Raw genomic sequence first — 13,247 nt, forward strand, 5'->3', positions numbered from 1 at the left:
CGAACTCTGGCATAGTTGTTGAATACCTGATTTAGCTTTAGGGCCGTTGTATTTTATACAGTTTGTATTCGGTTGTGAGTACCCCAGGTATTTTTATTACTGTTACACTCGTGCTGGGATGCCGAGTTTATTTTATAGTCATGTTTAGACTTGTTCTGGACTAGTGGTGTGCCGTCGTGGTTGACGGTGGACCCGGATTTGATCATTTTGAGATTTGATTGTGCCGAGGGCAATGTGATAGTGGTAGTGGTTCAGTGAGACCTATTGCTTGACTTAGCCTGTGAGGGCAGCCTGAGATTGACAGTAACCTCGTTGGTCGCGCCACAGAGAGCCATTCCGGAATGATGTGTTCAGTGCGATCGGTGTCGCAGTTTCTGTAAATAGTTACGTGCCGGCACTCTTGCGGGTGGTGTACGCATAGCTGATTACAGGCAGAGTGGGTCCGTTTGGACAGCTCAAATGATATTTGTGGTGAAATCAGTTTGAAATGCGATGGGTCAAGTGCATATCGAAATTAGTGGGTAAGCCGATGATGTTGAGGGCGGTACCCACTGAGGACTACTTGTTTTTACAGTAGTTCTCACGCCCAGTTGCTCCCTGTGTTTTGCAGAGCCTTCTGTTCCGGCGGCTGCAGTTTCTGAGATCGATCGAGGGAAGGGTGTCGCGAGTTAGAGCCCTACCTGACGAGTCGCCGTGCTAGAGGATCCCCAGCTGCAGGTAGTAGAGTTTTATTTTTCGATATTATGTACATACTGATACTGAACTCGCTGGAGCGAGTGGTTTGTACTTTGTATAGTATGTATACATTTGAGATGCTTTCTTTTTGGTTCTACCTGCTTAGTTCTTTACAGCTCTACGCTACTGTTTGTAGCATTGTTTGTTTACAGATACTGTGATTGCTTCGTATACAGGAAAAATTTCTTGTATACGGCAGATCTATTAGCGTGCCCGGAAAAAGTGCTATCCGGGGCGTGACAATTATATTTATATTAGAATAAATATTGCGGCTTTCTGTTTAAATATAGTGTTTTTGGATAAATGCTTGATATTTTTTTATTATTAATTACTCCATAGATTTTATCCGCTGCGAAGCGCGGTTCCTTCACTAGTATAATTTGAGAGTTGGATCATATCAAAAGCTATGGGAGTGACATGTGTTCTCCTTTCTTTGCTTTCTTTACTTCAACAATATATATTGCATGCATCTGGTTTACAAAAATATCATATACACCAAATTTATTTTATAATTATTAATATTTTAAAATCTATAAGATATATAATTTGAGAGTTGACAATTCTATAACATCACAAAAATCGTTAATACTAATTATCAAATATTTTATCAATTATATTATATACTTTTGCAGTGTATAAAATATTAGTATACACCAGATGCAAGCAAAGATTTTTTCTTTTTTTTGGAAATTATTAGTGCACTCTCTTAAACATTTTCTATACTTAGTGTATATAAAAATATACACAACATATTTTAAAGCTTTAATAGAGATTTTGAAATTTAATTCAGTGAATATATTTAATTTATTTAACTTTGTAATTAAAATATATTTAATTAAAATTTGATATTATATATTAATTAATTCTTTAATATAAGTTATGATGTATAGTATGTTAATATACACCAGGCACATATAATAATTTTTTGAGGAATACTTCAATACTCTATATAAATCTTGACCATTTATTTTTCTTAATAGATGATTTAGATTTAATATGATTCTAGATGTGACCTGCTATTGAAGCATAAGTACCATTCACCAGGTACCCATTTAAAGGGTATTTTAGTCTTTGTAAAATAGTTTGGTCCACAAAATCGGTTTTATCCAACTAAGAATATTGTGACCCTCTTAAATACCTACAACAATAGTTGAATTTTAAATTACAACCAAACTGTAAATTTAAATTCAAAACAACATTTAAAACTTTATAAATCAAATTTAATTTTTTTGAATATAAAATATAAATTTAAAATAAAACTTTTTGTTCCAATTCAAAATTTCAAATTAAATCAAAAATTAAAATTTGGCTTTAAGATTAAACGTTCAATTTAGATTCAAATTTAAAAGTTTAATATAAATTTCAAAATTAATTTTAATTTTACATTACAATACTAATTTCAAAAATTAAATTTAAATTTAATATTTTTTTGAGATGGATACTTAATAAATTGGGTATCATCTAATTTGGTAAGTTATCAAAGTAAATAAGATATTTAATAATTAAAGGATACTGACAAATTTGGTATATCCTAATTTTTTTTCAATATTGTTATATTAATTAATTCAAATCAGTAACCTGTTCAACAGGTTACTTCGTGTAAATCCCAACTATATCCTTTACTAATTAAGGAATTAAATTTTAATATTTGTGGTGTATTGAAGCATTCCTCTAATTTTTTTCACGAGGTATTAATATACACGAGGTATATATATAATAATATACACCATATATATATAATAATTTAGAATAGGTCATTCGATCTGAACTTTTTAATTAAAAACTTTATTTATAGAATAACTACTAAAACTACTAAGTTTGATCAAAATTTTAAGTAAAATTTTTAGAATACTTTAACTAAATAAATACTGAAAGTTAACAAATATTAATAAAAAATAGTTTTTATAATGCATAAAAGACTATATGTATTTTTTTTTGGAGTCCGACTACTATGCTATTAATAGCATGAAGCACTTGGTGCTACCAAGTTTTCTGCTGTTAGATCTACCCTTTTGATCATTTTCACCCGTTAGATCATACTATTCAACCAACCACCCACTCAACCCTTGGGGGCCCACATCATCCTAACCGCACATCTCTTAATCCAATGGTCAAAAACTTGGTAGCACCAATGACTTGGTGCTATTAATAGTATATTAGCCTAGTTCTTTTTTTTGCATCTTTTATTATAATTTTTTAATTTTAAAATTTTAATAATTATATATGTTGATTGACTAGAATACTATTGATCTGCCGCGAAGCGCGGGACCTCCACTAGTTATAAGTAAGTTCATGCCAAAAGCTGTGAATTTTACAAAAACTAAATTTCAATTGTATTGACAGTTTTATGAACTTTTGGACTGTATATCATTCTAAATTTGTATGCTTCGTTTGGTTCGGAAATAAGCAAGAACTAGTTATACCAGGGATAGGTACAAGTATGGGTTTTCGTAGGAACAAGGGTATTTTTTTATTTGGATGAAAATATGGGTATAAGCTGGAACTAGAAAAATTATGTTTGGATAAAAATGTGAGTATAAGGTGGAATAGTTGGTAGTTATAGATAGAAAATAATGATTTTACCCCTATAATTGAATTTAAAATTTTAAACTTATAATTTTAAATTTGAAATTAATATTAAAACTTTTAATTTTTAAATTTTAAATTTAATATCAAATTTAAATTTGAAAGATATAAAATATCAAATTTAAAATTTAAAATCTAAAAAAATTAAATATAAAATTTAAAAATTAAAAATATCAAATTTATAATTTAAACATTACGAATTATAAAATTATAAATTTAAATTTTAAAATTATAAATTATAAATTTTAGAAATTTAAATTTAAATTAAAAATCTCTCTTTTTCTCTCTCTCTCTCTCTACCCGGGAGGGGTGGAACAAGTTGTTTCACCCCTTGTTCCACCCCAGGGGTGGAACAACTTGTTCCCACCCAATCCGGTACAAGGGGAGCTTGTACCCCGTGGGTGGGAACAAATTGTTTCCGGCCCTCAAACTTGTGTTTGGGTACAAGAGGGGGGATAACCCTCTTATCCTCCCTCTTGTACTCAATCCAAACGGGGGCGTAGAGAAAACATGAGTTGGTTAAATGCTTTTGTTTCCGAAAAAAATTATGTATTTCAGTTATTTTAAGTATTTGATATTATTCTAATTCTCTTTCAACTTTCATCTAAAAGTAAGTTTGACAATCTAATTTGCTGTTCGTGAGCTGGCTTGTGTTCGGCTCGTTAATAAACTAGCCAAACACGAGTTAGATTTTTCAGCTCGATATATTAACAAGGCAACTCATGTTTGACTCATTTATTAAACGAGCAGAAAATTAGTTGGCCCCAGCTCGCTCATGTTCGGCTCGTTGCCTAACTCTAAGGAAAGTCTACTATTTAGCAGTTATCCCACATCATCTATATCCAGCTAATCATATTTTATATTTCAAGAGAAAAATAAATAAAATTATTTTTCTAAAAAAAAGGCAGATGAAATGAGTGAACCCCAGAGGTCAAGATTGGGTTAATTGCGTACACGTCCCTGCAAATATGATGAATTGCAGATTCCCTGCAAAGCTCAACTTTCGTAAGTTATTCCTATAAAAGTCCTAATGTATTAAAATATGTCCCTGCCATTAGTTTTCTCTAGAAAAATTTTATTAACCACAGTTAAAATACTTAACCATGATTAATTAATAAGTGAAATAACAATTTTACCCTCTTCTTCTTCTGTCCCTCTTCTTCTTCCCTCTTCTTCATCGCCGGCGAGGGAGAAGATGCGGCGGCGGCGGCGAACCCTCTCCCTCTTCCTCTTCCTCTTCCCTCCTCTTCCCTCTTCTTCGTCGCCGGCGAGGGAGGAGATGCGGCGGCGGCAGCGAACCCTCTCCCTTTTCCTCTTCCCTCTTCCTCTCCTTCTTCCTTTTCCCCTTCTTCTTCCTCTCCCTCTTTCTCTTCCCTCTTCTTCGTCACCGGCGAACCCGACCCCGACCTCGACCTCGCCGCAACGCCCGAAGAGAAAGAGAAAGAGAAAGAGGGAGTACTTTTGGAGGGACATATTTGTAAGGGCAAAAAGGTCATTTCACAAGCATACTGTTAAAAAATTAACAGTTCTCTAACAGATTCTAATCAGAGGGACATATCTGAATACGTTAGTATTTTTGCAGAGACAAATTATGAAAGTTGAGTTTTGCAGGAATAAATCTGCAATTCATCATATTTGCAGGGACATGTGTGTAATTAACCCTAATGGATTAAAAACACTACATCACTTATGTGATTATTATATTTTAAATATTGTTTCCACTCTAATAAGGGACTATGGAAAATAAAATTTCCAAAATATGGGCACTCGAGCTAGGTGCCCAAGTATCTCTCTTTATAATTTAGCCTTCGTTTTGTGCCGAACTAAGCAGGCGTGCGCGGCTATCTCCGACTCCGAGCCTGGAGTACTACAACCATAGATTTTCTAGGGTCGCCTTTCCAATCCTTTTTTCGGCGGCTAAAAAACCCTTTTAAAACTAAAACCCTTTCCAGTATTTCGGATCCTTCGTCCACCTCTCTCTCTCTCTCTCTCTCTCTCTCTCTCTCTCTCTCTACTTCGCCATTGGCGACCGCTGCTCGAGCCACGCTCTGGACTACAACCTTGCAATCTCTCTCTCTCTTTCTCTACTTCGCCATTGGCGACCGCCGCTCGAGCCGCGCGCTGGATCGCGGAGCTCCTCATGAGCGGCGGCGCTCATGGCGGCGGCCTCAAGCGGCGCCGGAGCTGCTTCTTCCGTGACCGCCCCTTCGCCTCCAACGCCCTCGATTTGATCCGTCCCCCTCTCCTCGACGACGAAGAACCCACCGCTATTTCCTCCCAGTCCGACCCTTCCGACGAGTTCGAACCAACCACGGATCCCAACGAACCCTCGGGTGAGTGCTCAAGCACTAGTTTCTCCATTAGGGTTTTGGACTCGCTCAAATCAGCTCAAATCTCTACTCCGGAGATCGGATCGAGACCGTCTCGACCGTACCTATCCGATTTCAACAAGCTGATGAAGGCTTTTAGTCGGGGCGGCGCGATCGAAGAGGTCCTCAGGCTTTTTAATGAGTTGAAAGGATCAGAATGCTCTCCGAATGTTCTTTGTTACAATACAGTGATCAACGCCTTGGTGATTGCGGACCGGCCGCGCGAAGCACAAGCTATGTTCGACGAAATGCTTCTGTCGGGAGTGGCTCCTAACGTCTCGTCCTATAATATATTGGTAAAATTGCATTCTTGGTGTTCAAAGCAGTTTGATTTGGCTTACGAGGTCATTGCGAGGATGAGGGCTTGTGGATTTACTCCTGATTCAACCACTTATTCCACTCTAATCTGCGGTCTCTGTAGGGCGGGGAGAATTGGGGAGGCATGGGGTGTTCTTGATTGGATGTTGGAGGAGAAATGCCGGCCCACGGTTCATACGTACACGCCGATCGTTCTAAGTTACTGCTCAGAAGGCCAAATTGAAGAGGCTAAAACGCTCATGGCCGCTATGGAGAGTGTCGGCTGCCGTCCAAATACTGTGACCTATAATATATTGATAAGAGCACTTTGCAATGCTGGGAGATTCGATGAGGTTGAGCAAGTTTTAGTGGAAAGTGAGTTCAAGGGATGGACGCCCAACTCGGTTACTTATAATACATACATGAGTGGTCTTTGTAAGAGGAGCATGGGCAGGGAAGCACTTGGCCAGTTGGAAAAGATGCTAAGTTTGGGATTGCATCCTACTATATTCACTTTGAGCATTCTTCTTGATTGTCTTTGTTGTTGTTCAATGATTTGGGAGGCCAAATGCCTACTAGAACGGAGCTCTGCAGTGGAATTGTATATTGGTGTTGTTGGCTATAATACAGTTATGAGTAGACTCATTGAGATCGGGAGATGGCAGGCTGTTCTTAAGCTTATGATAGACATGATAAAAAAGGGTGTCACACCGAATACGAGAACATTCAATATAGTGATTCATAGCCTTTGTATAGCTGGGAAATCTCACCTAGCAAAATTTTTGATTAGAAATCGAGGCTTTGTTGCAAATGTGGTGACATATAATACGCTAATTCATTGGTTTTACTTGGAAGGAAAGTTTAATGAGGTTCAGCTTCTTATTTCTGACATGACTATTGAAAAGATTGCCCCAGATTTAGTTACTTATACTATAATAATTGATGGTCTCTGCAGACAGGGGAAGTTTTCAGAGGCTACTGATTGTTTCAAAAAATCTCTTGAAAATGGACTCTGCATAGATCTTTTTGTTGGTCTAATGAATAGACTCGTAAAGAGTAGAAGAATCAAGGAAATTCTCAGCCTATTTAAACAGATTGAAGGACAAGGATTTTATTCAGATGTTATCATATATGATTCCACGGTGCAGGCATTTTGTAGACATGGTTATTGTTCTAGTGCAGATATCTTTATACTGTGCCTTATTCTGGACAAAATGCTCGCGAAGAAGTAAGCACACTGCACATTCTAGAAGTTGAATAGTTAATTCTAACTTCTTTCCAATTGCAAATCATGAATTTGTGGCAGGTAAAAGCTCATCGCTATTTCAACTTTCTGCAGAGAAGAAATTTATCTGATTAATATGGATCACATGGTACTTTCAGTGTGTGCTATTTCGTGATATGCTGATTTTCTCCAAGGGGATAATATGTTTCGGGTGCATTTTGGAAAATAATTTTTGGATATATTCTGCCTCTTTGTTGAGATCCATGAATCAAATGTTAACAGAAAAAGTGTCATCTTTTTATGCTGCAAATTTACATGCTTTTGATTGGTAATCGACTATTTTCAGTTGCATATTGCATCTCTTTTCGTAAGAAAATATAACTTATGATGTCTTATCATATTTTTTAGGTAATGGATTGAGCGAACCACCAAGTTAGTGCATACATTGCTTGTATGTTCTTGCATCCAATTAGCAGTGCATGCAATCATGCATCTTCGACTGCTAATCAAATCCTTATTGGTTGCGCATTTGATATTTATATTGCACAACAAGATTAAAGCTCTTCATGGAAAATGAACTAGCTTACTTTGGAAAATTGAAGCTTTCCATGGAAGTGCACTAGATTAGTTTGGAACATTGGTTTCGTGATGGTACAGATCAGGTACTTGTTTCCTAGAATTCCTTTTCCTTGGTTTTATGGGGAGTGTGTCATCTCTTCTCTCTCTCAAATTTTTTGTTTCTTTTAAATTATATGAAACAACCGTTTTTGCCAAAAGCTTAAGCTAGTAGAGAATGGTGGTTGTATTTATATTTAAAACTTCCTCTCACGTCTGGGCTCGAGACTTTTTGATAGGCTCATGACTCGAATTCAGGACCTTCTGCTTTGATGTGAAACAATTGTTTTCTTCAAAAGTTTAAGCTAGTAGAGAATGGTGTTTGTATTTTTATATTTAACAGTTACTGTGATGTCAATATGTGTGGGGAAGTAATTTTGGGTGACTTTTCCTTTTTAGGTGACCATTAATTGATATCTTTACTGCATAGGTTGCTTTATGATGAAAGTGGCTTAGGAAAAGGCATGCAAGGTCATTGGATGGTGGTTCGCATCTCATTAAAACCAGAGTCACAATGAAGAACTTTCAGGTGATAAACTTTTCTCATCTGCTTATTTTTATTCTTTTCAATAATGTTTTAGGAGTTCTTTATATGAATATTAGTTTTATATGGAAAAAAAGACCTTGGTTGTCAAAGTTCATCTTATTTCTTATCCAGTCGCTCTTACAATAGGTGACTCGTGGAAAAATTATATTTGTGATCTATCCAGATTATATCATTTTGGTGCTTACTATATGCGTTATCGATATATACTATATAGCATTAAAAGTTGTCTATATTTTGTGAGCAACCATGTAAAAGCAATTGGTGGATTGCAGAGTCCTTTTAGGTAGTGCAGTAAGCTTTTGGTGCTTTTCATTTGGTTGTACATTAGAGAAGCATGGAAAGGAGCATGGAGACGCAAAGGAATAGAAAGTAAAAAGTAGTTAGGAGTTCATTCTCTGCTTTTCTATTGTTTGGAAGATTGTTGGGTTTGTTTTATGGTACAATATAATTTGAGCAAAGAATAAAGAATGATGTCTGGCTGTCTGCGGAAAGAGGGAGTTGAGGAGAAGAAAAAGTAGAAGGGAATGAGAGAGGGATGCCTGGGGTAAAAAAAAATCAAAAGTAGGCCCAAAGCAATCAAAAAAAAAAAAAAAAAAACACCTGCGTGCCCATGAAGGCACACAGCAGCACTATGCTGTGATACCCTTTGGGTATCGTGTTGTCTCGCGCAATACCCTTTGGGTATCGCAGCATGGGGGCTCCAAGCAGGATCCCCCCTTGCACTGTGCCCCCTAATTGGGGGCACAGTACATATCTTTCTTTTTGGTCTCTTCTTTTATGTTCTGAAGAGGAAGCTGTAGAAATGTCGCTTGATTTGCTTTATGCTATAATATCTGCAAATTTTTTGGAGTTATTGATTAGCCTGGATTACTATATTTTGCGGCTAAGGCAGTACAAGTTCATGTTACAACGTATCCTCACAATCTTTTGAGCTTTAAGCCTTTACTACAATTTCTTTTGTTTGGCAGTATGTTTTCCATACAAGTTAAAGAGGTGATGGCAGAACCACTGTGAACTGCCATGGGTAGTGGTCTTTGTGCTTTGAATTTCTAGAAGCTAATCTTTAGTGCTAACCATAGCTTTTAGAACATAAATGTTTTAAATCAACTATGAGCTCATACTGACTGCAAAATTCAAACTTATTATAACGTATTTATTTTGAAATCTAACATAATGAGGTTAAGTTTGTCTGAGTCTCTCGTTAGTCATTTCTCAGTATATTAGCATGAGAAGAAAAACATGGAAGTCAAATTTTAGTAAAGTTTGATTCATTCAACTTAGTAATCCATGCATTTTCATTTTCACTGTGTTAACCAAGTATTAACAAGTTAAAATGAAGAGCGTTGTATATTAGAAGATGGAGAAATTTTAGGTCGAAGCATAGTGCTTAAATTTGCTCCTTTTTTTCGCATAGGAATCATAAAGCTAAGATAAACTTTGCTGAAGACAAACTATTTGTCATGAGATACTTGTTATATAGACTGAATAAATCGCTGTGGCTGCTTCTTAGATGGTTAATAAACATTAAGGTCTGGGTATATCTGTAATTTATTTTGTTCTATGGCTGAATTACTGATTTTTTTTGTGGGGCTACGTCCTATCTTTTTCCTGAGCGCTTGTTCTTTGGAGGAAAATGCAGGAAGAATCTTTTGTTATCCTTGGATCAGTTGAACAATTGCTATCTGATTCTGCAAAGAGGTTCATAGAGATAAAAACTCCTCGTAAGCTGTTCTGGAAGAAAAACCTTGGAATAGTGAAGAGCAGTGACTAAACTTGGAAGTAATAAGTGATTATTTGGTTTAACTTTATTCATCTGGATCAAGTTGTCCTGCCTAAACTTAAAGCTCTAGCTGAAGAGTATTTTACTTGATAGTTGCGGTAATTCTATTTGATACTTATAATATCTTTCTGTACCAGCTGGAACTACAATTGAAGATCACATGCAATTCACTGTAGCCCCGGTGCATGCAGCAATTGTAATGCAATTTGAAGAGCAAACATGTTAAGCAATTCAGTTGTCTTGCATGAATTTGTTGTAAACTTAGCTTCTGGCAAACACAATTGTTGCCTTCTTCAGCTGGACTTCGAAGAACCTTGCAGTTGCAATTGGGGTACCTGTGGAATCTCTTAACAGAATAATAAGTTTCCGGATGAGCAAGGTATTGCATTTGAATAACATGCTTGTAAAAATATGGTGCACATTCTTGGCCCTCCATCTCTTTATGAACTCATAACAGCTAAAAGGTTGAACTATCCCTTACTAAATTTAAGCAAGATGATCTGAAAACACTACCATAATGTTGATTAGTTTTTTGCCAACACAACAACTATGCCATTTTGAAATTCTCTGCTTTGAAACTATTCAGTGTCTTGTAAGTACAAGTTCTTTGGTTGCCTCACTTCGATGTATTGTGTGAGCATTTTATTGCTCAATTGATGTTTTGGGAGAAGCCCGACTCTCCCTCTCCTATCTCCTTCGTGTACCTCCTCTTTGTGCCACTCGAGCAGTTAATAGATGCTATTTGGTTTCTATTGTCGCCACTCGAGCAGTTATCACATCTCTGTTCTCCAATTATGATGCATGCTTCCTCTATCTTGAGTTTTCATGACTCTTTCCTCTATGATCTCTCTTGTTTTCTCTTCTTTATCTGATACCAGCTTTGTACCTGTTTTCTTTTTAACCTCCTTCGACTTTTGAGTTTTTTTCATTATTTTTTTTAAACCTATGAGTGACACAGCAATGCCTAATCTAACAGGTTACCCATCTGGGTTGCCAGTAGGTGCTAGTTAGATAATTATTGTGTTTCTATATTTTGAAATTCATATTAATCTAATCGGAGAATAACAAGTTAATGTTTGTAACGCAGGTCGATACATTACCACGGATGAACACGATATCAGGCAATTAGTAGATTATCTTCCTGAGCTATTTTAATGCTAGAATCTTTAACGGACATCTCATCGCACATTGAGATGATGCTGGAGCATGTACGTACTTCACTGATCGTTGGAGATGCGAGAAGGCGAGTCATATTCACACGTAGACATCAGCCTACCACATGCGCGGCACTCGATCTCCGATTCAGCTTCCTTTCATATCTCTGTTGCTTCCATTGTCCACGTTAGATGCCCAACCCTTTTGGACAAATTCTCTGTAGTGACGCTCGCAGTCATCATAACTCTTCTCAGTATCTACACCATCGTAGTAGAGGGCGATTGAGCTATGCCATAGGAGGCCTAGGAGATCCCTGAGCATAATGAGAACATCATCATCGAGGATCTTGATTAGATGGAAAACATTGAGCCACTGCGCCTACTCATGAGTTCAATATTGACCATGGCCATGAATGCAGACACGAATGTTGACATGGTCATGACTAAGGACGTCGAAAGAGAGAGAGAACTGCAAGGATTTAGTGGCTCATTAAAATTTATATTATTTGAAGTCGAATGCATTGTATCATATTGTATTATAGAATATAGAATGTGTTTTATATTGTATTGCACATGTTGTTGGGGAAATGCCACATAGAAAAATTCAGTTGTGATTAAAATTTAACTAATTTGTGATAAAGATAAATTCAAACTTACAGATAAATGCAAATATTCAAATAAGATATGATTTTATTCGGAAACGTGCGAAACACTGGCTTAAGGCGTATTCTCGTCCTTACGTGCGGAATTAATTGGGAATAATACTCTAAGGTACGACCGGTATTTTTCCTCCTGCAAGCACGATTGTGAAGGAGGTTGACGAAGATTTTTTAAACACCAGGATGAATAGATTAGGATTAACCAATTATTTGATATCTTTCTTATAAGGAGAGGAAAATGAGATAATATATAAAAAAGAGAAACCAATTATTTGATATCTTTCATATAAGGAGAGGAAAATGAGATAATATATAAAAAAGAGAATACACGCTCTTTCTCGTTACGAGAAAGAAGCGGAACCTGTGCAACGGAATGGAATTCCGTTTGGTTGGCGCAAGAAACGGAATGAAAAAATATTCTGTTAGTTTCTTTCTCATTAAAAAAGATAATAAAATAAATAAAATAATAAATAAATAAATAAACAATAAATTTAAATTTAAAATTTTGAGTTTTTTACCAATAATTTCCCACAAAACACAAAATTTTAAAAATACGAATTAAAATCAAATTTACTAGGTATTTTGTACTATGCAATGGGTGGGGTGTCTTTAAAAGACTTACTTAACCCCACTTAGTGCAGGCAATTTCTTTCAGAAGGAATCGGAGTGAATCAGGTCTTAAACTATGTTCCTTTGACCCCGACTTCAACTACCACACATATAGTATAGAATTTTCATCGCGGGTCTAGGGATGGAAAAGAGCCGAGCTCGAGTGAGCTTACCTCAGCTCAAGCTTGGCTTGAAATTAATTTCGAGCCTAAATTTAGGCTCAAGCTCGGCTTGAAATTAATTCGAGCCAGAGCTCGAGCGAGCTTAATTTCGAGTCGAGCATTACTCGATACCTAAACAAGCTGTTGAAATTCTTAACATCGTGCATCTATAGTTTAATTTTTATAAAAATTATTCTAAAATTCGATAAAACAATATGTCTATAGTCAACATACAAAATGATGCATGAAATACGATATTATAATATTAAAAAATTAGGAAATAAACTCTATGAGTGAGTGAAAAAGAGAGAGAGAGCAATTAAAGTAAAATTTTGCTGGTTTGTTTTTAATGATATCGATGTGGGATTTCTGAGAATCAATTGGGGACGTAGAAGTTGATAATGAACCAGGCGTAAGAATGCGAAGGTCAATAATATATTCTCAAGATTGCGTAGATATTTTTTTAATATTATGAAATTTTATCATACATTATTAATTATGAATACTGCA

The 13,247-nt window shown here is 36.0% G+C and overlaps 1 protein-coding gene and 1 long non-coding RNA gene across 9 annotated transcripts in view; both read left to right on the forward strand.

The window, feature by feature from the left end:
- Positions 1-831, forward strand: part of LOC109726374 — a 20,414-nt gene extending 19,583 nt beyond the window's left edge. Inside the window, exon 3 of the long non-coding RNA XR_002220500.1 lies at positions 611-831. This is a non-coding gene — a long non-coding RNA (uncharacterized LOC109726374). The remainder of the gene's footprint in view (positions 1-610) is intronic.
- Positions 5,123-11,928, forward strand: LOC109726580 (pentatricopeptide repeat-containing protein At5g64320, mitochondrial-like). Of its 8 annotated transcripts, XM_020256252.1 has the most exons (6): positions 5,123-7,215; positions 7,294-7,360; positions 7,621-7,874; positions 8,258-8,356; positions 10,292-10,533; positions 11,242-11,928. In XM_020256252.1, the coding sequence occupies exons 1-2, from the start codon at positions 5,462-5,464 to the stop codon at positions 7,295-7,297; spliced, it is 1,758 nt and encodes a 585-aa protein (XP_020111841.1). In that variant the 5' UTR covers positions 5,123-5,461; the 3' UTR covers positions 7,298-7,360; positions 7,621-7,874; positions 8,258-8,356; positions 10,292-10,533; positions 11,242-11,928. The 8 variants fall into 8 exon arrangements, with proteins under 8 accessions (XP_020111841.1, XP_020111839.1, XP_020111840.1 ...); XM_020256250.1 differs by having other exon boundaries at positions 7,294-7,874; XM_020256251.1 differs by lacking the exon at positions 7,294-7,360.

Source organism: Ananas comosus, linkage group 21 (genome assembly GCF_001540865.1).
Source record: "Ananas comosus cultivar F153 linkage group 21, ASM154086v1, whole genome shotgun sequence".
In the NCBI taxonomy this organism is placed as follows: Eukaryota; Viridiplantae; Streptophyta; class Magnoliopsida; order Poales; family Bromeliaceae; genus Ananas; species Ananas comosus.